We start from the raw sequence: 25,042 nt of genomic DNA on the forward strand, positions 1-25,042 counted from the left end.
GCTAAATCTTTCCTCACATACAAAAAAATTCGACGTGCGCGAGCAATGGGGTCTCTCACAGATGATTTTTGTTTAAGGTGGTGTAAACTAAATTTAGATCGACATATACATTTTTCTTTGTAACCTTCAACACGAACAAACCTGCAATCATTTTTATTGTGAAGTGTAGGGCTTGTATCAGGCTATATAATGGCACCTATTATTTTTTTCAGTACTTTCCTTGAGTGGACTTTTTTTCGATTTATGTATAAAATTCGTAGGGTGGGGACCGATGATACAATAGCCGAATCAAGCAAAATAATCAAGCATACTAATCACGAAACAAATCAAACATGCCTACGTATAGAAAATCTTTATTTAATAATTGAATATGATGTTTTATCGCTATAACGAGGTATTTGGAAGTCACACTGTCGATTTTCAGGCAATATGTATGTACCCTCAAATTTATAAGTCCGGGCCTAAATCGAAACGTGATTTTATGACAACATTTGAGTTAATATTTATTCTATTTTTTGACAGTTGCGACCAAACATTCTTCTTTGGCTTGCTGTAGCTTAGATTATAATACTGAGAAAGAAAAGTAGTCACATTTGAGTTTTTTAGGGTATATGTGTCATAGGTCCCCGGGTCGTGTGTCATTGGACCCACCGGGTGGGGACCCATGACACGTTCGAGCAACAAATTTTGAACGTCCATTAATATTTTTTGAGAAGACGGTTATTCATGTATATGTGCGCGATAGCCAGAGCTTGTATCAAAGTGCTGAGCCAGCAAAAGATCTGCTGTTTTCGGCTGAACATTTCAGGGTCAGCGATCATTTTCCGATTTTTGATCCATCGGTACCACATCTCCCCTACTTACTGTGAAGAAATATTTGATATAGGCGACAATGCGGTTTGTACGGAACCACGCAACCTGGTATCTAAATTATATATTAAGCGATACTCTCGTTAAAACATATATTTGTGACTCCATATCTACTGTGCGCGAAACGCAACGAAAATTCTGGGTATTACATGACTTTTATGAATGTCGGTACTACGTGAAAACAACCCCGAAACTCCTTAGGCTATCTTTCTTATTGGGGGATCAAGCTACTTTTACTTGACAAACTGAAAATAGCGAAAAGTAAGTAAGTAGTTCACAAAATATTACGGAGTAGAAGTAGAAGTAGCATAATAATAAGTCCACCCCCACAAGCTTCACATCCTAGAGACCAGTGGTTCTCCCCACTGGTGTGCCGATTGGACTGCTAATTGGTGCGGCGAGAAAATGTGCTAAACAAGGTCGACGTATAACAAAAATCAAGGAATTCAAATTCTAAGTGTGGCGTAATCGGTGGTTTAATATTATTTTACCCTCTCAAGACACATAATGTATAATGTGTACAAGTGGAATGAACAGATATAAGGATGTCGATTTGATAATAGTGTTCGATCATTATCTTTCAATTTCTAGGCATTCTCACTCTTTGCAATCTCTTCCGTGGATTGGACCTTGATCGGATATTTCTCGATTTTTTTACATCGTAAAGACGCTATTAGCACGCCGACGTGGGGGAGGAAAATCTCAAATAAACCTCCGACGCTCTACGGAGCTTTTTTACTGCGAAGAATCAAACCTGGGCCTCGATCGTATCGTCAACGGTGGTGCGCGGCACGCTAACTCGCCCACATATAGTAGGGTTACCATACGTCCTCTTTTAAGAGGATTTGTCCTCTTTTTTGACTTTTTTGAAAGTGTCCTCGGAGGACGCCCTTTTGTCATCTTTTTTGAGATTTTGTCCTCTTTTTTGAAAATTTAGGTCAGAATTAGAGCAAATTGCGAGTGATATGCTGTAAATTAGCTCAGAAGTGACGCTCCGGCGGTTATTTCAGAGTGAAAAACGGTATTTTGAGCTCTGAGCGGAAAAGATGACCTTTTTGTTTTAGTCAACCGATCACAAAGTGGGAAAAATTCACCGGTTTCTGGTAGTTCTTCTCCGGTTTTGCAAGTCTCAAATTTCTGAAAAAGTGTCCTCTTTTTAGATTTCCAAAATATGGTAAGCCTAACATAGTAGCAAATTGGGAAGGTGAAAATTATACAAAAGGTCATCACTCGGGCAATTGGTCCGTGATGTTGAGGTTTGACCGAAACTGTTGACAGCTGTGGGGAGTGAGGTGTGAGCCATTTGTGTTGCAGTCGTGCAAGGTACCACTACACGCTAGGCCTACTCGCCATCCAGGGTGGTGCCGCGAACTCTTTTTCCTTTTGAGGGGATGCCGCGGGGTTGAAAAGGTTGACAACCATACTGCCCTAGACTTACTGCCTCTCAAACTCTAAAATTTGCTCGCTGGCCAATTTATAGTTTTTTTATGACGTCGCGGGCCGCAGCATCCATATAGGCCTAATAGGTGTATTCAAAGTCTTTCCAAGTATATGCCTTGTATAGCGGGACCTTGAAGAATGATATTCCACCCCCACCGTGAAAATGTGTTTTACCATGTAGCAATTCATGCCCGGCACGAAAAAAAGAATCACATTATGAAATATTTGAATATAATTATTTTGTCCTATCTTCGACCCAGGCCGAATGTTTTGAGACTCCTGCCTTAGATCATGAGTTTTACCAGGGGTCCGTGGACCCTATATGACGCTGCGAAGCACCAATATCAGGGGGTTGAGACGCATTGTGGAATGTTGGGCCTACAGGCCCACGATATCTCGAACCAAAAATAATTTTGCAAACCGGCAAAAAGTGGAATATTTTCTTGGCGCAGATTCCAACAAAAATTTTCTTCGTATCTACGCGAAATCAGTTCTAGATATCCCTGTGCGAAATTTATATTGTCAATGGTTAAAACTCACTACGAGAACTTCTTTTGAATGCTTAAGGGGTACGAGCGCTAAAAATACTAATTAGAAACAGTGTCCTCGAGTATTCCAACGGACATATAATGCTACTATAGCAGTTATTGCGAAAATAGCCAGACTCATTTTGTGACTTATGCGGTATAGCCTATACCTTGACCTGAATAGCCTACATATTAAGATATTATACTGGCTGAGACATTCGATGATTCTCACAGTCCCAGTCCAAAATGACTCAGCCTTTACCCGGGCATGCCGCATTAAATATCTTTGATCAGTGTATTCTCGTGTAAACTGATTACGATGCGGTTGTCCATCTAAAGTTTATTACATACAATTGCAAAACATTTATAATAGGAAATGACAGGGTTAAACAGTATAATTGATTCGAAACTATATCTAGTTGCACATTACCTGACAAAGTTTAAAAAACTGAACCAAATAAATAAAGTTTACTATTTTTGCGGTCAAATAGCGTTATCCCTCGAAAACGTAATAATATTGATGCCTTGCTCAGTGGTCCACCGTTTTCATTAAGTATTTTGCAATAGTCCGCCCGTTCGCAGTTCCACCCGGTCCGCAGTTAATATACTGTGAGTTGCGCCAGTTCCGCAGTTCGCTCTTTCCACGGTTTAGCTTTGAGTGATTATTTTGTCTTGGTCCGCTCGGTCCAAAGTTCCGCATATTCCGCCGTTTAGAATTGGCCGCTGTAAGCCTTACTTGAATGGACTATAACACTCATATTTCATTATGCGCCGGACTCACGAAATAGCTTCTGCTGATTCATTAAATCCATGTTTCTTTCTACACGCAAAAGGGATGTAATACTTTCGAAAATTTTCCGTTACTAGAGCGTGCAATACGGGATTGACAACAATATGCAACATTGAAACTGGACTAGAAACAAACACCCAATACTTTATCATAAATTGCGTGATAGATGACACCGGTCTGTCGACGATAACGTCTTCAAGCGCTAAGATATACCAAATAATGTGCTTCGATAAAGACAAAGTTAAATAAAACGTGAACACAATCACCATCACTACAGCAAGTTTTATAGCATCCCTGTAATGTTTGTTATTCCTGGAAAATTTACGAGTGCATAATTTATATATTATTGCTGGCTGAGTAATGAAAATAGCGGTGGTTGCCACACAGGCTGCTAGTGATTCTAAAGTCATTGCATAATCAATATAATCTCGGCCAGTTATTGCAATAATATGATACACGGACCTGGTCTCGTTTTCATTCAAAACAATTACTTCGGAAGACGTGATCCATAGTGGAATCGTAAACAGAGCAGTGACAACTAAAGTGACAAACACGGCTTTCATAGCCGTCCTCTTCTTCAGCCAAAACTTAGCTTTGAACGGAAAAAAGACAGCAACAAACTTTTGACTGGATATCACAGAGACAACAACAGCCGCGAATACCGCTGAAAATATACCAGCAGAAAACGAAATACCAACGCAAACGTTTATCTGGTCCAATCGAAACTTCAGATAGGATTCGACTAAAGTTACAATTGATAACGCACACAAATCAACACACGCGAGGCTGAAAATCAGAATATTCGACGATGTTTTCAATGCAGCAGCCCTAAATCGGATGAACAAGAATATAAGTAATATATTGGAGGCAAAGCCTAGAGATACGACAGTCCATAGGAAAATCCATGATGCTTTCATGAGTGCTTTGTCATTTGCTACCAATTCTTCAGCGTACATTGCTAATCTGTAGTATTCGTTTGTCGACATTTCAATCGTGGTGGCATTTTGGTACAACCCACTATTATTGGAGGTGTCCATCGCACAATATTATACCTGCGAAAGACGGAAGCATGTATATATCATATAGGATCATAGGTTATTCACAAAAACGATCACTAAGATGTAATTGATCATAAATAATATCACAAAGCATCAGATCCTTGACCCATAATTCGGCAAGCCTATAAGGCTTAATTAACTAAGCGGTATAGGCCTAGGTCAGTGTGTCTGTGCCTCATACATCATAACTACAATAAACTGCACCCGAGAAGTACACATCTACGTCATCTGGTAGTATAGACCTACGCTCAAGTTCATTTTATGCTTTGTGAATTTTCGTGACGAGCTGTATACAAAAGAGCCCCAGGCGGCAGAATCGTAATAAAAATCATCATCATGACTGCGTCTTTCTTACGTCTTGTTGAAGACAAATCAGTTGTAAACTCACTCAGTCACTCATACATGTCTCATGCCGACTTCCTTCGAGACATCGTAAGGGCTCATTTCCTTTCCTTGTTACATGTATGGTTCAAAATATATTGGAGTGCCTGTATTTTCCGCTTTATTATCGTCTATAGGTTTAATAATAGCAAATGGAGTGTTTCCTGCTTGTTCAAGATTTATTCAGACTGGTTCAGAAAACTTATCATTTGATAAAAATATATGCATGCTTGATAATCCTCCGATTCACAAAACAATATTTATTGTAAATTATATATTATATGTATACATCTATCATTATAATATCTTGATATAATCTGTGCTGTTCAACGACAATTGTATTTAATTTTGTATGTGAAAGGAGAACTCATCCCCGACCCCGTCCGTATACATGCGGTAGAGACCTTCCCTCCGACTTCTGTAATCAACTCCAGGATTATAGCACTATATACAAATACACATATCGCTCAATAAAATATTTTTGATAATAGTAAACTCTTGAATTCATCATCCGGAATTCAGGTATCAGAAGTAATCTTCACACTCCTAAATGCTCTCTCCCTCGGATCCGTAGTATATCGTCACATCCTGAAAAAAAACATGTCACATTTCAACCCAAAGGTGACGTATGTGATGATTCAAATTGAATGGAATAATATATTCATATAGAAATAAACCCGAATATTTTCGGCTGAAACTCGTCAGAGGTAATCGTCAGCAACTAGCTGAGAGTTGTAAAGAACATTGTACATGAATGGATGCATTTTATATGGATGCGGGAAACAGAATGTACCTTGTGACCATCCTTTTTCACCATCTCCGAGAGCGACTGAAGATTCTCGGGTGAAAACTGCCAGTTCTCTAGTCGCAACTCTTCCTTCACGCATGGTATCAGGCCAAAAAGACTATTGAGTCCGTTATTTGACACTTCTGTCGACTCCAAAGCGCTGATATCCAGTTTCTTGAGCTAATGTAAAGAATTGTAGTTTATTTATCGTTGCTATAACCAAGTTCGACAATCGAAAGGGACGACATCCATCTTCCTTTACATTGTGACGCCATACTGGAGTTGCGGAATAAACAGTCCTATTCGTTACAGATGCCCACTTAAACTTGTAGGCGTAAAATCAGACATCAGTATGATTTTTCAAGGCAACATGTCGGCCGATGTAAACTCAGTAAATGTTCATCCGCAGCTGTATACTTCAAGCAAAATCATAAGAAGATAATTCATGTGGGCTTTTATTGGCATTTTACAACCAGAAACGTGATATCGCTAAGCTCGCATTTGTTGTGAGCTCAGCGGAAAGGCGGCCTAAATCATAAACAGATAACATCACATAACCATGCGCGCGGTATCACGTTACAGCTGCAATTGATGTCCTCAACGACTCCGGAAATCACGAAAGTCACCTTTCTGACGTCTTTAGGTCTAGGCTTACGATCTGATGGAGAAATATAATAAATAATTACACGATCTTGGATAATGATGTGATCGATTATAGAATCATTATTATTACACGGTAATGGGCATTGAAATGTAATTGCTACACGCTATATGCACTTTTAAGATAAAAATGTGTGAATGAAATTGCCTATGAATTAACAGATGTGACGTTATCGAGCCTATTGCGCACTCCCGTATTTTTTCACACAAGAAATTCTACCTTATGAGCTTTCAGCCGTTCTCCGAGAGTCTGGCAATGTACGCTTGTTATTCCGCAGTCCGACATGTACAAGACATCGAGTTTACATTCGTGTGCTATGTCCCCGATAATTCCAGCCGTGTCCTGGGCGCCGATTGCCTTGTTTTTGCTGACATCCAAGGTTTCGAGCTGAAAGCAAAAGCATTTGACATCAGCGACAGAGAACACAATTCATTTAAATTAATTAAACTGAGACTGTAGTATCTATATGTATTTCTCTATATTATGTGGATATAGTATATTGGGTGGGAATATCAAGAAAAATACAGGGAACGCGGTTTACTCATTGCATTGGCGCAAAAGAAGATTGTATAGCCATTGAATTACTATTGATGCCGTTGTAATTTTAAAGTTCAATCGGATTTTGAAGACTGCATGCTGTTTATACCGACGGTTCTCTGATACTGCATATCATGCTGTATGACGTATTTTATCCGAAGAAATATATAGGCGGAGCTATTCTGCACCACTCGAATACATCAGCGCTGTCATCTCGCGCAAGCATACCTTGAAATGTTTGAGGGACCGCCCCAGCCGTTTCAGTTTGATTTCCCTCAAATCAGAATTGCAAATGCTGAGTTTGCGTACGTTGGCCTTCTTTACAAACTCTCCTATGCCGTACACGCTGTTCTCACTAGCTTGTGGATTGTCGTCAATTTTCAGCGTCTTCAGCTGTCATTCCAAGAAATTTAGCTTCACGCGATGTCATCAACTTGGACGCGATTCGCAAAATTACCTTGACTTCTCGCAAGATTCTGGCCAGCGGAGCGAGAACATCGCCGTGAAAACTGCAGTCGCCAATATCAAGCTCTTCGATGCCGCACTGAATGCAAATTTCGCGGACGGCTGCTCCGGCTGTCAGAATGCTTGGATTCTCGCGGAGATTGAGAGTTTTTATCTGTGAATAGCATGATCCAAATCATTTACCACATATAGTAAGGACAACCGTTGCACAAAACAACGTGTGTGTCCTACCCTGCTAGCAAATATTTGCGGAACCGATAATAGTCTACTCCACGTGCGGAAAAATAGAAATGCGACCTAACGATTAGACGTAGGCTACTTTACTTAACAGTTTAAAACATGATTTAAACAAAGTTTTTTTAAAACACCATATGGTTTAAATGCATCCCTAGAAATAGGTATGTTCTAAAAAATACCATATTATCTTCAACGTGATGCAAAACTGGCATGATATTTTTTCCGGTCGCGTAAAAAGTACTTACGTCTATTCGTTAGGTCGCATTTCTATTTTCCCGCGCGTGATGGAGTAGGCTATTATCGGTTCTGCAAACAATCTCTATATTTCCACTATCCACGTCAATTACACTGCTATCACGCCATAAATACTCGAATCATAACTAGGATTGCATTTAAAACAAACGTTGTTTTAAAACAGTTTGTCCAAAACAATTTTTAAACAGTGTTTTGAACAAAAGCCTTTTAAAAATAAAAAAATATTTTTAAATTGTTAAATTATGCCATAAGTGTGTAAATAATTTCCAAATAACATGTTGTATAAGCCTATACGGATAATTACCACCCGATTTAGCCGACGTATATCGACATGGGATGGTTGTAACCCGCAAAATAGTCGGTTCAACAGTTAGAATACAGATATTTCGTCAAAGGAGCTATATTTAGCGTATATTTTCAATTTTCAATGTCAATCCATTGTGACGTCACAATTGAATATTCGTGACGCCATGTCTTTAAAAAGCAAAATTAGCAATAAAAAACATGTTTTAAATTAGGGCCTTGTTTTAAACATGTTTGTTTTTAATTGATTTTTGTTTTAAATGCAATCCTAATCCTAATAATCCAGTCATAATCGAATCACTCGGGAACTCGATTTTCTCAGACTTTTAGCAACAATTGCACAGCGACAGTAGAAGTTTTTACCAAGTCTAATTTTTTGGTCGACGACCCACAAAAGTGACATTTCGAATTCACACACTACCGATGCGATACTAATAGTGGCGCTTGTACCTTCGTATTCTGGTGATTTGCGGACGATAGGAAGCGCTTCATAACGTCGTCGGTGGGATAGCATCTGCGAAGCTCCAGCATATCCAAGTCTCCGACACGTTCCGCGACTTTCGACATCACAAACATCGACACTGAGGTCAACTTCTCTCCGGCGATGGAAAGAGTTCGGAGCTTTTCTTTCACGATGTCGTCGATTCCATTCGGGCATTCATGGATTATCGAGTAAAGGTAAAACGACAGAGGCTTTGTCTCGATTCTGTTCAGCAAGGCTCCTCGGAGTAACTCCCTCTTTTCTTGGAGATGAGACACTGTAACGAAATCGGGGATGCCAATTTCATTTGGGCATATTGCAATCAGTCTAGAGCAGAGTCCGAAAACTGTAAAATTTTCAGCATTTCCGAATTAGATTAGTATTAGAATTACTAAATTCGCTAAAACTTGGAAATTGATCCAAAATGAAAAGAAATTCGACATCACCAACAACAAAAGTTTACCATCATTTATTTACAACAAAACTCAAGTACAGCTCATTCAAAAACCATAGTTCATTCTCTTATGCATTAGAATGGGCAATGTCTGTACACCAAGCTTGGCTCGTTTCGCACGAAACAGTTTTCTTGGAGCATTTTCGGGACAACCATAAATGAGTTTAGAATTAAAATTAGAGCGTAGAAACATTTCATGAATTGGAATATAATTAGATTACCGATATCTTGCTCCAATTAGTCTAGTTATAGACAACTAGATTTATCCTAGTCTGGTCTTGAGAATAACGAATAATTACGGAAGTAAATTACGTATTCTTATTATTATCTTTATTAGTATACCATTTCCAACGAAAACGTAGTGGTGTACATGGCTTTTGGCCTATATGCCGCTAGTGTAATTACCTTTCACCAAATCGTTAGTGTCTTTCAAATTCTCGTCACTGAATAGCAACCCGTAGAGTGACTTTTGCTGAAAATCAAATCTTGAAACACTAAAATATTCTTTCGTGAATGAAACAAGCTTCTCCGTATCTGCTTCAGCGAGAAATAACGCAGAGAGGTATTCTCGCAAGGTCACGTGACTGAAAGTGAAGGTCTTTATCCAAGGCATGGATTCGTTGGCACCGGCTCTCCCGACTTCTTTTTCAGTAAACAACTGGCAATTGGCGATATCCGCCAAGGACATATTCGCATCGGTAATGTCGTTGTCGTAAACGACTTCCACGTCTCGCAAGCTGCATTGGTGCGATAGCTTCATCAGTTTTCCCAGGATCTCACCCGAATCTGATTTCCAAGGATCTTTCCCTTTCATGGCGTTGCGGATATAGTGGGAGATAGCGCCGAACAGCGAGTCCAAACGGAAGTTACCATCGGATAAAGCGTTCGTTGCGTAAAACAAACCTAGCGGTACTTTACAGCTAGCCATGAGGTTATTTTTAGTACCGTCAGTCAGTAATTTCAGAACGGCGTTGTTTTTCGACAAGTAAGTTTTAATGTCTGTTCTGTCAAATCCGCTCAGCACGTAGATTTTATCCGGGCGAAGTACGTCGGTGAGACGGGTAGAATTAGTCTCGCTGGACGAAATGAGCACGTGAGCGTTAGGCAAGATGCCCCCAGTGAGCAAATTGTAGATTATTGTTTTGGGAGACGTTTTTTCGTCATAGCTGATGATCTTTTGCACGCCTTCCTCAAATATGTCGACGTCATTGACACCATCCACGATAATCAAGACGCTTTTCTTGTACCCACGAAGCCAGGTATATCCCATCTCGGCTTCGTTCGCGGTTAAATCTTTCATCAGCACCTGGAATAGTAACTCGTCCGTGGTGTACTCCCCGTCCGTCGGCAGATCTCTCAGGTCTATGTAATGAACGAATTTGAAGAAGTCTTTTCTGGCGAAAGGATGCCACCGCTTGATGCCTGTGTCAGTAAGCTCGTTAACATTCATGATGCGCCCAGAAGCCATCTCCGCGTATCTTTTCGTCAGCATCGTTTTCCCGTAACCCTCGAATCCTATCAAAGTCACGAGCCTAACAAAGTCGTCATTGCTGGAAGATATCCGCTCGATCGATGATCTTGATCCCGACAACTCCGTTTTCTTTATTGGCAGGGTATTCTTTTCAGGTTGGTTCACACGGCAAACGGTCGGAGTGACAACGACACCTTCCACGTGACTCTCAGCAAAGAAGGGCATCCCGCCAGACTTGATAACTTGTTTTACACGCGCCTTCACTTTCCGTTGGAATGTTCTTTTGATAGTTTTATCCACTATAAATCAAAAAAGTAAACTGTAAAGATTGCAACCAAACAGGCAAACAATGCAACGGCAGGTGAGTACCCACCTTTTGTAATCCTGTCGCCTTTCTTGCTACTGCGAAGTGACGAACTGGAGTACGAGCTAGTTGCATCACCGCCCAATTGTTTTTCGTCGGTGTTAGTTGTATCATCTGTAGCTTGTTTCGAATATTCGACTTCCTTCACGTCGACTTCAGTTATGGCGATTGTCGGAATGTTTGGCTGGCTTTTTATCGATCCGGCATGGCTTCCTGCATTAGAGGATTGTTCTTCCTGTTGAGTTTCAGATGTAGGAGTATCATCAAATGCGATGTCTTCCTCATGGGATTCAGAAAACGCAGTTTTCTCCGCCTCAAGATCCCACTGTTGTGTTTGGGTGGTAGTAGAATCTTCGATTGTATCTTTGATTAGTTCGGCATCAATGATTTCGTTTGCGTCACTATTGTCGTCGCGCTCCACTGCGCTGTCAGATGATTCGTTGCCAGTTATCTCGATCGCCGTTTTTGTGATATATTCAATTTCATCTGACGACGAAGAGGACGACGATGACTCGCTTGATTGTTCTTGTGGTGACTCTACTTTCGTATCATTTTGATCACCTTCCTCCACAAATGTCACTTCAGTGACAGCATCGTATGATGTTGTGAGGTTCAATTCCTCTTGAACAGTATACAATTCTCCTTCTTCAATATTTTCTAATTCATTCTCTGTTTTCGAATGACATTCCTCATTTTCACTAACTTCGGCTTGCTGAGTAGTGTCGGTTGTATCGAGATCTGAAGGAGCCAAAGTGAATAATTCTTCGTGGCTCTGTAATTCTACAACAGTCTCTAGCTCAATTAGGCGGTGAGTATATACGCCTTCATGATCAGTAGGTAAATCATTTGGCGATGGATTTTCTTCACTGTCGGGGGTATCATCTAAATTATCTGGGATTTTATGCTCGATGTCGTGAACATTCGTCTCTTCGATACTCGCCACAATCTGTGACACACTTTGTGTGGTCGTACATTCTTCAAATTTTTCTTCGCTGTCTGGAGCTTCATATTCTTCATCGTAATCAGGTGATGGAGTCACGTCGTATTCGCTTCGATTTTTTTCGCTGCCGAGTTGGATCGCAGCCGAGCTCACAAAAGTAGAAGCACTTTGTTCAGTTTCAAGACCAACTTCATCTGCATGCTCATCGTCGTCCGATACTCCTGGATGAGGAGATTCTCTAAGCTCACCTTCGGTGGCGCATGGAGCAAAGAAATATGCAAATACCCAATGCAGTTTTTCTTGAAATCCTGTGAAAATGGCATGCTTAGGAAATGCATATGAGACAATTTGTACAGTAATAAAATATAATTGTCACAATGACACTATATAACGTCATTTCGTAGTACATGTCGATGAAAAATATGTTGATCCTACCTGTCCACGTAAAAAGTAGGGCAAACTGGGGCTTTGCATGATACTTGGCTCTTTCGGAGTTCAAAAACGTCTGACTTGGATCTTCCACGTCGTGGGGTGGCCAGAGTAAATCACCGTCTGCTGGAGAACTGGCTTCTTTGCCTTCAACATCCATAATTATATCCTATTTCCCAGGATTATTTACAATACGAAACGCCAGTTATCTGAAGGAAGTAAATTCCTATCATAGTATATAGCAAGTATAGCAGCCCCTGAATTCCAGGGTTGCCATCGTCATGGACCCAATAATAAGGACAGTCCAAAAATTTGATTAGCATTAAAAAGGTTTTTGTTCATTACGAAGCCGTGGCACTTCACATTTCGTACTTTTTGCCAAAAACAATCTGCTCCTGCAACTCCTTGTCATTAGAAAGTGCTTCGTGGATCTCACGACAGCTCAGATCTAGGTTTACTTTTACTTGTAGCTGGGAGTTGACTGCCATTTCAATAAGTTGTGATTAGAGGCGTCAACCGATAAGGAAAAAGGCTGTAGGCTATACCAAGTTCAGATAAATTCATTTTTGAGCGTATGGAGCTAGAACTACAGGAACAATGCTTGTACTTACATTCTGGTACTTACTCAAGTAGATCTTTTTTCGCTACTTCTACTTCGTAATATTTTGTGAACTACTTACTTACTTTTCGCCATTTTCAGTTTGTAAAGTCGTAGTTAAATCCCCCAATAAGAAATAAAGCCTAAGGAATTTCGGGGCTGTTTTTACGTAGTGGGCCTACCAACATTTAATTTCATAAAAGTCATTACCCAGAATTTTCGTTATGCTTCGCGCAAAGTAGATATGGAGTCACAAATATGTTTTAACGAAATTTATCGCTGAATATAATTTAGATACCGGGTTGCGTGGTTCCGTTCACACTGCATTGTCACCTATATCAAATATTTCATCGCAGTTAGTATTGCTCCCATAACGTTTGAAACTACCGTTTTGCAATGTAGCAATTACCTATTATACCTTGCAGCCCATGACGTGTCCTAATCTGGAAAAGTGGTCTTTGACTTTTTTTTAGCGTTAGACCTGTTTTAGCAGACCACCATTGAAAGTTTCCGAATAAAAGACACGAAAAATATTTTCCGCTGTTTAGAAGTAGTATTTGTATTTTTCTTTCAATTACGAGTATTATACGTTGAGTTCTAATTATAATTTCAGTTCTTTTTTCTGGAGAACATTCATGTTGAAGTATAAAAGCAAGTGTAGTAATGCATTATATTTTCCGAAAATAAAGCTATACACTATATGGCATTTTTACGATCTGCCATATTTTGAATTAACGTATAGGGCCTACTAATCGCGCAAAGTGTTAAAGCCGTATCCGACACAACTTCTCCGTATTGCTCTTCGGCTGAACTAGGGACCATATATAATATGGGGAGGGCGACATGCAATGATATTCTCTAAAACGGGGTGTTCGAGTAAACAAAGGATTAGTATCGCATTTCCATATCAATACTATCATTTACATCCAATGATGTGAACAACTGCTTATTCTGTCAAAGATTGACACTTCCTGGGATGCATCAATACGAATCAAGTTTTACACCTTCCGCATAGCTCTATTTACAGCTTTTGACAGCCCATGCGAACAAATTACGATCGATTTCACATCTACTTACTTGCTTGAGTAGATTTAAAGTCGATCAATTCTACTTCTACTTCAAGTAGTTTTAGGTTGCTTATGCAAGGAGTACTTCTACTCGTACTTGAGGAGATTTTTTCGTCGCTACTTCTACTTCTACTTGAGTAGCTGTCTTGACTACTTTGACCACCTCTGCCTAAAACTCTATGTGCAATACAATTTAGATAAATCTATAGATGATTTATAGCTTTACTATTTTTGAACCCAAGTGTCGACTGAGCTGCGCCCTTTTTCACTACGCGATAAATGCTGCCTTCCTCACAGCTTATTCTGCTATGGACTAAACAGCAGAAACCTGGAACTGCTGTTTACTGCTAAAATGACATCCGCAGGTACAGTCGAAATCGCTATACCACTCACTGCCTAGCTATCTCACCACTTAGAAGTCAGATCCTGTGGTGTGTAGCCTACGCAAAGGGAGTTCGTTTCATTTTTGATGTCGAATCAAAAACATAATTTTAGAATATTATGCCACACAGATACCGGAGGAAAACTATTGAAGTTCTATTTGTTGGAAATAAGACAAAAGTAGGACGCAAGACCAAAACAAGGACAGTTGAGTTTTCTAAGACCTGGACCCTCAAAGTAAGGACAAATCTTAGAAATAAGGACGGCATGGTAACCCTGATTATACCCGACAATAGACCGTAATATTTCTGAAACGAATCTACAACATGCATAATGCACCTGTCGGGTCTTGGCAGCTCCCAAGTAGCCTAGGCCTACTGTAAAGTGCACACTGCACAGTGTACACGTGTGCATGCATATTGCACATAAAATCTCCTTGGTTTTAGCGATAATACTACCTATTGTAATATGCTACTTGTGACATAAGCACATTAACCATGGTACAGTACAATCTGCCTTGCAGTAGGCCGTACAATTTGTTCTGGTCGTCGTGCGATGGCAAATCACGTTGCACAACAGATGGAATATGATCCGGGCCGACACTGGAATTTTCTTCGGCAAAGTGCAAAACTAACTCCTCTCGCGATCTCCTGACTCTATGCGACAGCGGAAGGGCGTTGTTACTCCGAAATATCCTCGCAGACATATATGCGTAATGAAATTGCTTTTGTCATTGATGAATTACAACGTATCCTATAATGCATTCTCTTGAAGCACGTCTATAAGCAAATGCGCACGCAATTCGATCACGTTCCGTGCACACTGCACATTAATGATCATCCTGTGCGCGGAATTGGCAAATCAATATTTTCAATTCGTTTAAAGTCACACCTTTACCTACAATATGAAATGTGTTATAATTTCACATCTAGCAACAATTAGGTTACATACACACCTAAGCTTGCCAAAATATTTTGAAGTTCCAGCAAACACACAATTACTAGTCAGCCCTTGAGATTACTGTACCATTACCACGATCTGATACATCGACTTCGCCTTCTGCAACATGCCACCTCTTTTTGTCGCTTGTCCTTCTGTTATTTTTTCTTACTTTTCATTTAGTATGTATATGCCTTCTCTCTACATCGCCAAGGTCCAGGCGGTGTAGGCCCCGGCCGTGTCTGATTTCAAAAACCACTCCGAGTCGTCTCAACACCTTCCAATATTTTCATTGTATCGCAATCTTGTGGTGCATTGTTCTGATAAAACTATCAATACTAATATGCTGAACTGAGCCATACTGCCCGAAAATACACGTGAAAGCGCCTCAAAGTCAGTCAAAATAGGCTACTCGTCACAATTGCAAATTCATTTTCAAGAATAATATTCAACGAACCATTACACAAATTACATCCTAATATTCATAGCAACAAGCTGCTTATACGTTGTAACGACATCGCGGAACTGTTTGCTGGTGGCATCCCCGATGTTAGTGACCAAAACCTCGAACTTCTCCCACTCGTAGGCAATGTACAGTTGGTACGCTACCGAAATTACTTCCCAGCAAAACAAGTCTGCCGGATATGCAGGTAGAGGTAGTTAAACCGAAACTTAGCGCCAACCGGGCATTCCAAATGAAGTACCAATTAATTACATTAACTCTTCGAGGTGCAGATGATCGCGCATTGAAAAAAAAAAACACGAAATTCGGTCAAGAGAGAATCAAACGGACTGGCGCCAATAAAACATTTGAATATGAATCAATACAATGTGACAAAGGAAGCGAGATGTCACTTAAAATAGGTCAAAATGTATTAGGGCACTACGGCTACCGAGTAGGATACATTACATGTTTAATGGCATGTGCAGGACAAGAGCATTATCTACGGAACGGCTACCCTCATTACCATGACTTTTTCAAAGCTGCCAGGTGTCGGCATTTTGGAGATTTACCCTCATACAAATCGAACCTAAAGATAAGAAGTACCTTCAAATTCAATCAGGCATCACGTAAATCTCGGAGGCTAATATGTAACATATTAAACGGAGTAGTAAAGATGATCATGGAGCTTATTCATATTTAATACCAAGAAAATGTGTCACAGCCAGATCACCATGAAAGGGTCGGTTAACGCTAAAAAATACGAAATTTATATGATATCTTCAACAAAACCAGAAACGAAAACTTCGGCCCATGGCAATACATAGCCGACTCGGTTCTAGGGCTGGACAAAATCGAGTACCCGAATGAACCATTAGACTTTGAGTCTAGTATCACTCATTATGACTTTACAACAGTATGAAAGATGCGGAAAGTTGAAATATGTACCTTCTATGCTATGACAAAGAATATAATTAGCTGTTCTACATTACATTGAAATAATTTTGTATTATGCTGCGGGTCGATCATGAGTTCACAGATATGTCATTTCCACTAATGTGCGTAGTAGGGCTGTTCGAAAATAACTTTTTTTTCCGGATCCCAGCGATTCACTGATTGAATGGTTAGGTTGCCTGAAAAAAAAACGCTGCACACCAAATTTGGCTCAATTCCTACCAGTAGAAACCGACGCAGATCCAATTGAAATGTATCAATTTATTATGAAAAAGGAGTTTTTTCTTCTAATTTTACTGTAAACCTCATGAAATCATTGAGTTGTGTGTGTACGAAACCGATGCAAAACAAATCCAACCCGTAGAGGTGAAGTTATTTGAGTTTTTTCATTAAAAATTATGAGTTTTCCCACCGTCAATGCTCTTTTTGCAAATTTAAAACTACTGCAATAACTTCGTTCTACTAGTTGGAACTGAGCAAAAATTGTAATGCATTGTTCTTTTAGGCAACTCAACAATTTTATGGGGTTGACAGTAGAATTTGAAATTTTTATCTTTATAATAAATTCAAAAATTTCAATTGGCTCTGCGGGTGGATTTTACTGGTTGGAATCGAGCCAAATTTGCCGTGCAGCTTTTTTTTAGTCAACCCAACAATTTAATCAGTGAATCCCCGGAATCAGGGGAAAAAAAAGTTAATTTTGAACAACCCTAGTGCGTAGCATTGTACTACATGTTTCGTTTTCGTATGCTGCGATACCACCAATCGAGGGCCAGATTTCCACAGTGGAAATTAGTATCACAACTACAATTTTCATTGATGAATTATCTCTTAGTAGCAAGGAGCGTATAATTTCAGTACTCGAGTACTCGAATCATTGTGCTCAGCCCTAATCGGTTCCAAAAACATACCATTAGCAAAAGTGCGATACACGTTAAGTACTACAGCATTATATATGTAGGTGAAGAAATTATAAATCGATAAGTGTAATATTTGAAACCGTAGTAAGATGTAATTGAGGAATATGCGAACTAAAACAATCTGAGAAATCAAGTATCCATCGTTAGCAGGAAATTCAAGAACTAGCTCCTGAGGAGCAGCACGACCCCCGAGGTCTATTGCACTGTGAAATTATGCAACGATTTTACACACACAGTAAGTGCCCGCTACGTGAGGTTGCACACTTTGTTGGAGTCTTAAAAACCGAGCCTTATCTTCTGTAGTAGGCTTGATACAGGTACCGGAACTTGTTGTAATAATAGGTCATTTCCCTGCGGAATTCCACGCAGGCGCTCATGTTGGGCTTCATCTGACACACCAACGCAGAGAGCAGAAGACTGATCAAGACAATGAGGATACAGATCAGAACGAACAACACCAGATTCGCTGTTGCGTTATCTGCAGAAATACAAAGCACCGTGACTTGAGACAATCTATATGATTTGGTTCAAGTCTCGTGTATCAGGTCCGATACTTGGAAAAATAGTCCCAGAAAATGTATTATTATGAGCGAGAAAAATAAGTATAATGAATACGTGGCCTCCGATGGCACCAAAGTTTTTCAAAAAAGAGCGTTGAACCCGAGTTGAACTCAATAATGAACACTGAACAGTAACCCCTATGACTTAGACTCGGACAATATGACTTGGACTTGACCGATTGCTCCCCGACTTGTAACTGGACTTAACTCGGTGGAGAGTTGAAAATGTCTGACTTGACTCGAGTCCAAACAGTAAAATTAAAAATTGACTTGTGACTAGGAACCTTGTGACTTGGCTATAACCCTGGTCAGGGGTCATCCACAGATAGGCCTATAGGCAGAAAAATGTTTGGGCAAAGATCTTGCGCGTTGAAATGGGTCCACCGTTACATTGCAATATCATGAAAACAGCAACTGAATGTCTAGGCCTTGAGGGGTGGTCAGTATTTAAAACTCATGAAGACGCTAACGTTGAATGTTAACGAAAACAACGTTTTCCAGCTACGTTACTCAAGTATGATGTGTCTCGTTTGAAATATGACATGACAATGCTAGTAGTCCTCCGATGACGACCAACCGTTCTTGACATTGCAACTTCAGTAGGTGTAAGACATTGGGTTTCGTGTCGTGAGTGTACACAATGTACACAAGAGTTAAATGATCTACCAGGGCCGCAACCAAAATTTGATTGTTGGTCGTTTGTTAGAGGAGATTTATTCAACTTGAAAATTTTTGTTGCGGGCGAATTCGTGTCACTGGAGGTTTAGCTTTGATTAGTAAGGGCGTCTTCACACTGGAGTTTCCGAACCGATTCCGAAACAGTTACCGTAACTAACACTGTTCATACTGCGTATAATTTACCAAAATATTTACGAAAACAGTTTTGTTCATACTGAAGGTGGTTTTCGCAATACTTTCATTCACATTGAGCTCTCTTACGGTAAATATATCGTAAATTTGCTTCAGTGTGAACATGGCTTCCTAGTGTTACGAAACTACCGACTGGAGGTGTTACAGAGCGTTACAGCTACGAGGTTGCGATTCGGGGTAGTGTCGTAGCGCCAAGTCGATATAATGCCTTTTGGAAAGGATGGATAAAGGTAGAACAATCTGTCTGCCTTTGAGAAGGTCACCCAATTAAGAGATGGCTTGATGTAGGGTGTAGCCACTAATAATCCCCGTAAAGATCTGATTCCATATACCGGTTATCGTAAATATATTCTTCTTGTATACTGCAGAGTGATTTCTTGTAACGTATTGTAATTTTAAAATGGTGAGGGAAAGGCGTATAATATTTTTTGAAAACTATCATGAAGCTCAAAAATATTAATTCGTGAAGAATTCAAAATCATTTTGAGGATGCGACTGAATCCCCCTCTCATGCAGTATGCACCTCTGCCGAACATTATCATTGCAAGCCATTTTGTTGTATAAATAAAATAATTTCATGAGTAACCAAAATAATAATGACTAACATCAAGTGTCATGATCACAGCTTACATCACCTGTCATCCTTAAAAGACACCAGCAGTACCGGTACCGTCAGGACTCAGTACCGGTACCATAAGTCAATATGAGCGGTGAGTTTTCGAAAAGCACGAAATGAATGACAGTTTGGTAAAATGAGTACGGCGCCACCTACGTTCATATTGCACCTATTTCGAAAATATTTACGGAGAATATTACGTTCACACCAGAGGGGTTACGTTTGTATTGAGTGATTTCGATAAATGTGTACCGGATAGAATGTTACCGAAGCTCAGTATGAAGACACCCTAAGAGAAAAATGCGCATATTTTAGAGAATTAGTAATATCAGCGCCGGCGATTAACACGCATTGAACAGCACTATGACTCCAGAATAAGAGGTGGGCCACGGAACATTTTCAAACCGGTAAATGGGCCACGGCCAAAAAAACGTTGAGAACCCCTGGCCTAGATCCATGCTCAATTAACGATGCTGATCCCTGTGCAATGTGCATGTAGTACGAAATATTTACCATTTTCGTCGTCATCCCTCAGTCGATCCAGTTGCGGTAAAGGTTCTTCAAACGTCACCCTCCGCGACGGTTCAGCTGAAAGTACTTCGCCAGTTCCAATAGTCTCGCTGGACGTTCTCTTTTTCAAGATCGACCTAGTTCTTTTCAAAGGCTTTTTCTCACTGTAAATGATACAATTCAAGCTATTAGCTGTATGGAGATTAGTAAGAATCTTTCTACAATCTACATTCGTGGACTTTGAAATTTTTAGAGATGCTCCAGGAGTATTGTTGCAGCACCCGTCTCCTATTTAGGAAAACGGTCTGGTAGTTTACCTTACAAAATGAGTAGAAACATAGTATTTGTGAGCTTCATTTTTATTACTTCCTATCAGCTCGGCTACCTGCTTTTGTGTTAACACCATAGTGACTTTATGGCCGAAAATATAATATTTATAATTGAATAGTACATTAATATTGAAATGAACACGAATATTTTCAGCTGACACTCGTCAGGGGTAATCGTCAGTAACTAGTAGAGAATGGAAGAGAACATTGTATCACAAAATATGACGTCACCAATATGAGATTTCGAATATGAGAGCGTTCAATGTACTACTTTTAGATAGTACACAAACTCTTTTTATTGGAACAGCCTTGGCTGGCGTATTTTGATAAAAGTTGACTCCAAGGCACATAAATTACAGTGTGAACGGCCCCTCCCAACGACACGAAATCTGTCGTCTCGAAAATTTTTCGCACAGGCGGAATTATCCAACAGGTGTTTGCCAATGGCAGAATTTATGGCCTTTGATTGCTGAGCATCACAATATTTATAGTATAATAACTTGTTGGGCTTTGCTACAATATCTGTGGAAAGTATTGTTGCGATGTCTCCAGACAAGTCATGACTCGAGTCACGTTTGCCAATGACATGACTTGAGTCAACTCACTGCAGTGAAATGACTCGCGAATCAAAGACAAATTTTCCAGTCATCACATATTTTGCTTCGCGAAGCATTCGGAGCCGTTCAGCTGCACCAGAAATGACCGCGTCATCAATACCATTCCTTTATTCACTGGATTCCATTTTCATTTACATTTCCGGTACGGTTAATTCCCTATGAACAATATTTCAGTGACTTACATAAATAACCTGTGACTCATATTGTCTTAGTAGGCATGGCACAAAGTAGCCTATGACACAAATTTGACAGCTGTATCGGGACATTAAATCAAACGACACAAACTGAGAATATTTGGTGACTTGAAATTGACTCGTAACTGGAAAATTCTAGATGACTTGACGAGAGTCGCACTGAAATTCGCGTGACTTGACAATATTTGAAAATAATCAACTTCACTAAGTAAAGGATTGCCGTGACTCAAAGGTAGTGACTTGATACCAACACTAGTAGCTGATCTAAATTTACCTGAAATTCGATGAATCCGATTCTTTTGAGTTCATTGACAGATTTTTCCTGTGCACAAAAGCAGGTCGACTATCAAAATGAATTTTGTAGCTACATACGGCAAAAAGTAACAAACCTATGCCTGAGTATTGTTGCTTCTACCTCTGATGGTGATGATACAGTCAAGTCAGCCTGTGAAAACGTACGACACGGTAAGATTGCTGCAAAATTTGATTTGGTAACTCCAGAGACATCACACCGTAATATAAGAAATAATCAGCAGTTGATAGCACAATATACAGGTCTAACCGTGGTGAGATAAGTTAGTGGTATGTTCCACAACTGCAAAACCAATGGGTGGTGACTTGTGAGTTCAAGTCTGCCTGGAATCAAAAGAAAATCAATGCCACAATAACGTGGGCTTCAATTTTTCGTGAAACAAGTGACAACACCGTGGAATGTATGATTATGGGCGCTTTTAATGAAAAGTTCAACAAACATGGTTTCACAACGACTTAACAATTCACCTTGTTGTACACTTGGATGATTTGGTCATATTTGTGGAGATTCGAACCAGAATCTTGTTAATCAGTAACATCTAATTCAGAATTCATAGCCATTTTGAGAAATTGGTAAAACAAAACATGGCGGCGTATTTCACGCAGGTAGTAGGCTACAACTATTCTCTAGTCTAGAATTCAACCCATATCTTTACAATGAAATCCAACTACACCTGACTTAATGTAACATACAGCAGGGAAGATATTTATGGGGATACCGCGCATCAAATAAGAATGTATATGAGCCAGTGGTAGGTCTATCATAATAACTTGATATTTTCTGAAACGAATAGTTCACGACCATTCTGTACCTCCACTTCTGCCTTCTCCATGGATTCCGAATATTGCTCTTTCCCAGCCTCGGCATATACGGTGGTGAAGAATTCAAAGCTTTTTTTCGTTCTTTCATGCTCGTCACCATAGTGATGCCTGTACAGAAGTGTTGCCTTCCCACTGTATTCGAGTGCAAGACTGACGCTGCCAAATAGAATCATTGCAATTGCACAATCAAGAAAGGCTCCGAAAAATGCACTAGTAATGACAGTTGAAAGTTTTGAAATCTGTCGCTAGGTCCCTACAATGATACGCGGTGTTATGCTACCCCTGTCAAGACTTTTATGTTTCATTTCAAATTCCGAGAACAGACCTATTTGTCATTGCAGCAAGTTCCACACAGATCACCAGAAGCAATTACACAGCCTGGTGCTTGACGAATTGTTCACTCATTCATTACAGTATTGGAAATAAATGGATCTCGACCCCACATTTTCTGGGGTTGTTCCAGAAACAACAGTACCATTACATTATGCACTGAGAATGGTTCTGGATGGTCTCACAACAAGAACATTTTAACAAGATTATCTCATATAAAAATCCCAGCAGAGACTCGGTATTATTTCCATCGATTGATTCAGAGGTCTTACTCCTGCATGAACCGGAAAGGAGTTGAATCTATACCAGTTTTCAGCCGGCAGTTCTCAAGTCGGAAAAATTGACAATCTGATCGAACAATTCTCGTGAGCAAACGGCACACTAACATTTCATTGACAAAAGGCTATAAGTTGTAACTGCAAGACATTTCCTATATTATTGCTGTAGAAAAGGTCCCTATATTTTTCCATTCTGAAGAGATTCTTGGAGGTACAGAGCTTCAGGAAACAACTGGATAATATATTCACATCAGAAGAGAACTAGTTGATGACGATTACCCCTGACAAGCAGTGTTGGGATCAAGTCACTACTTTCGAGTCACGAGTCATCTCGAGTCATTGCAGATTTTCACTCGAGTCAAGTCCAGTCAACCGATCTTCAAAAGTGACTCGAGTCAAGTCAAGTCACTCGTTTTTCGGAGGTGACTCGAGTCAAGTCGAGTCAAGTCAAGTCAAGTCACGAGTCAAGTCACAATTCAAGTCAAATTGAATTTTCGAAGTATGAATGATGTTTCCAAGTCAATACATTTTGCTAGCTGTGTGAAAAACCGATTGATTTGTCATTTATCTTGAATCAAATACCGGATATAAAGTAAAGTATATATAAAAATGGCGTTGTATCGCTCGCGCACGCGTAGAACTGCTAATACAATAATCAGTCAAAATAGTGGATCGAATACGAACAATGTTCCCTCTAAGCTGCGCACGTGCGCAAATGCGCAGTGCTGACACGGTCTCTGCGCACAGAAAATTCAAGTTGCGCACAAAAAATCCTAAGTGATGACCTTTTTTTGGTCGTTACGCACTGTTCTCCAAGGGTTTGCGCAGCGAGTTGGTGAGTGTGCGCAGACTCGTCAAAAATTAGAGGGGACATTGAATACGAAGCATCGAGAAGTTGAGACAAATTGATATGGTTCAGTACACTACCCCAGCACATCCGCGAGAATATAAACGCATAAACTATATTCGTTCGGTTTAAATAATATAGTGTTGTTAAGGTGAGCACTGCCTAATGTATGCACTGAGTCGTCTAAGGAACGGAGATACGCTGCTATTAGATCAATCTATTGCTAGCACATTAACGCAAGCTGTGATCATTTCGTTTGCATTCAATGTATTTGTGATGGGACAATGGAGGATCAGTGAAACGTACAATCCGTGAATGACTGGTTGCTCTTACAAGTCACACCGTCGTATCGCGAACTATTCGTACATAACAAGATACAGTGATTTAATCGACACCGTTTATTTGATGACTTGAAATTGACTCGTAAATTTTGCTCCGAGTCACGAGTCAATCCACATTTCTCATCTCTCAAGTCATACGAAAAAGTTGACTCGAGTCTGACTCGAGTCAAGTCATGACTCGAGTCATCCCAACACTGCTGACAAGTGACAGCCGAAAATATTTGTATATATTTCGACATGAGCATGTACTTCAATAGCCTACCATTCTTGCTGCAAACACAACTTTGCCAGCTGTTCATATTCGGCGGCTCTCTTCACAGTGTTATGCTCGTCTTCCATCACTTCCTGACTGGACGCCTCGCTCGATCCGTCTCCGCGGTCCCTTGATGGTTCTTGATGGCTTGCTAAGCCGTCTGAAACACGATAAGAAGTACTCGAATATGGGATTTTGAAGAATACGTGATATTATAGAATGTAAACGTGGAATGGTAATGACCGATTTTGCAGCTTCGTTCCGCTTCGCTGAAGCTTTATTCAGACTTATTTTACGGGAGCTATTGTGGGATTTCTGGCAATCCAAAAGTTGTCTTCTAGAGCTCAGAATTTACTGAATCTGGTCTTCATCGAAAGCTACTGTCGCACTGATTCCGAAAATATCGATCAAA

The 25,042-nt window shown here is 40.0% G+C and overlaps 4 protein-coding genes and 1 long non-coding RNA gene across 6 annotated transcripts in view; 2 read left to right on the forward strand and 3 right to left on the reverse strand.

The window, feature by feature from the left end:
- Positions 1–25,042, forward strand: part of LOC145449520 (tRNA (cytosine(72)-C(5))-methyltransferase NSUN6-like) — a 264,578-nt gene that overhangs the window by 133,260 nt on the left and 106,276 nt on the right. The gene's annotated exons all lie outside the window — the stretch shown is intronic.
- LOC145449530 (protein SGT1 homolog) overlaps positions 1–25,042 on the forward strand; it is a 63,261-nt gene that overhangs the window by 24,056 nt on the left and 14,163 nt on the right. The gene's annotated exons all lie outside the window — the stretch shown is intronic.
- The window catches only part of LOC145449524 (uncharacterized), a 44,787-nt gene that overhangs the window by 12,817 nt on the left and 6,928 nt on the right, over positions 1–25,042 (reverse strand). Inside the window, exons 3-8 of the mRNA XM_080327915.1 lie at positions 24,640–24,790; positions 22,572–22,737; positions 21,837–21,892; positions 21,722–21,769; positions 20,311–20,471; positions 17,564–18,229 (exon numbers count right to left, since the gene is read on the reverse strand). Of these exons, the coding sequence (XP_080184041.1) occupies positions 18,042–18,229; positions 20,311–20,471; positions 21,722–21,769; positions 21,837–21,892; positions 22,572–22,737; positions 24,640–24,790 (770 nt within the window). The 3' untranslated portion in view covers positions 17,564–18,041. The remainder of the gene's footprint in view (positions 1–17,563; positions 18,230–20,310; positions 20,472–21,721; positions 21,770–21,836; positions 21,893–22,571; positions 22,738–24,639; positions 24,791–25,042) is intronic.
- On the reverse strand, positions 5,227–12,682 carry LOC145449500 (uncharacterized). Of its 2 annotated transcripts, XM_080327879.1 has the most exons (10): positions 12,457–12,682; positions 11,308–12,329; positions 11,091–11,271; positions 9,652–11,016; positions 8,762–9,069; positions 7,509–7,670; positions 7,280–7,444; positions 6,734–6,901; positions 5,860–6,033; positions 5,227–5,654 (listed from the first exon to the last, which is right to left on the reverse strand). In XM_080327879.1, exons 1-10 carry the CDS (start codon positions 12,608–12,610, stop codon positions 5,613–5,615), a joined length of 3,741 nt encoding a protein of 1,246 aa, XP_080184005.1. In that variant the 5' UTR covers positions 12,611–12,682; the 3' UTR covers positions 5,227–5,612. The 2 variants fall into 2 exon arrangements, with proteins under 2 accessions (XP_080184005.1, XP_080184004.1); XM_080327878.1 differs by having other exon boundaries at positions 11,091–12,329.
- Positions 15,864–25,042, reverse strand: part of LOC145449535 (uncharacterized) — a 109,989-nt gene continuing 100,810 nt past the window's right edge. The window contains exon 2 of the long non-coding RNA XR_013918280.1: positions 15,864–17,271. This is a non-coding gene — a long non-coding RNA (uncharacterized LOC145449535). The remainder of the gene's footprint in view (positions 17,272–25,042) is intronic.

Source organism: Botryllus schlosseri, chromosome 11 (assembly GCF_051294905.1).
Source record: "Botryllus schlosseri isolate E-star chromosome 11, Bs_hap1, whole genome shotgun sequence".
In the NCBI taxonomy this organism is placed as follows: domain Eukaryota; kingdom Metazoa; phylum Chordata; class Ascidiacea; order Stolidobranchia; family Styelidae; genus Botryllus; species Botryllus schlosseri.

Bases quoted from the DNA above. Each gene is read 5' to 3' on its own strand.
- LOC145449500 (XM_080327878.1), bottom strand. From the start codon at position 12,610: ATGGATGTTGAAGGCAAAGAAGCCAGTTCTCCAGCAGACGGTGATTTA. The intron at 11,017-11,090 runs GTGGGTACTCAC...TTTGATTTATAG, and splicing joins AGGCGACAGGATTACAAAAG to TGGATAAAACTATCAAAAGA. The intron at 5,655-5,859 runs GTACATTCTGTT...GTTTTTTTTCAG, and splicing joins TGAAAAAGGATGGTCACAAG to GATGTGACGATATACTACGG.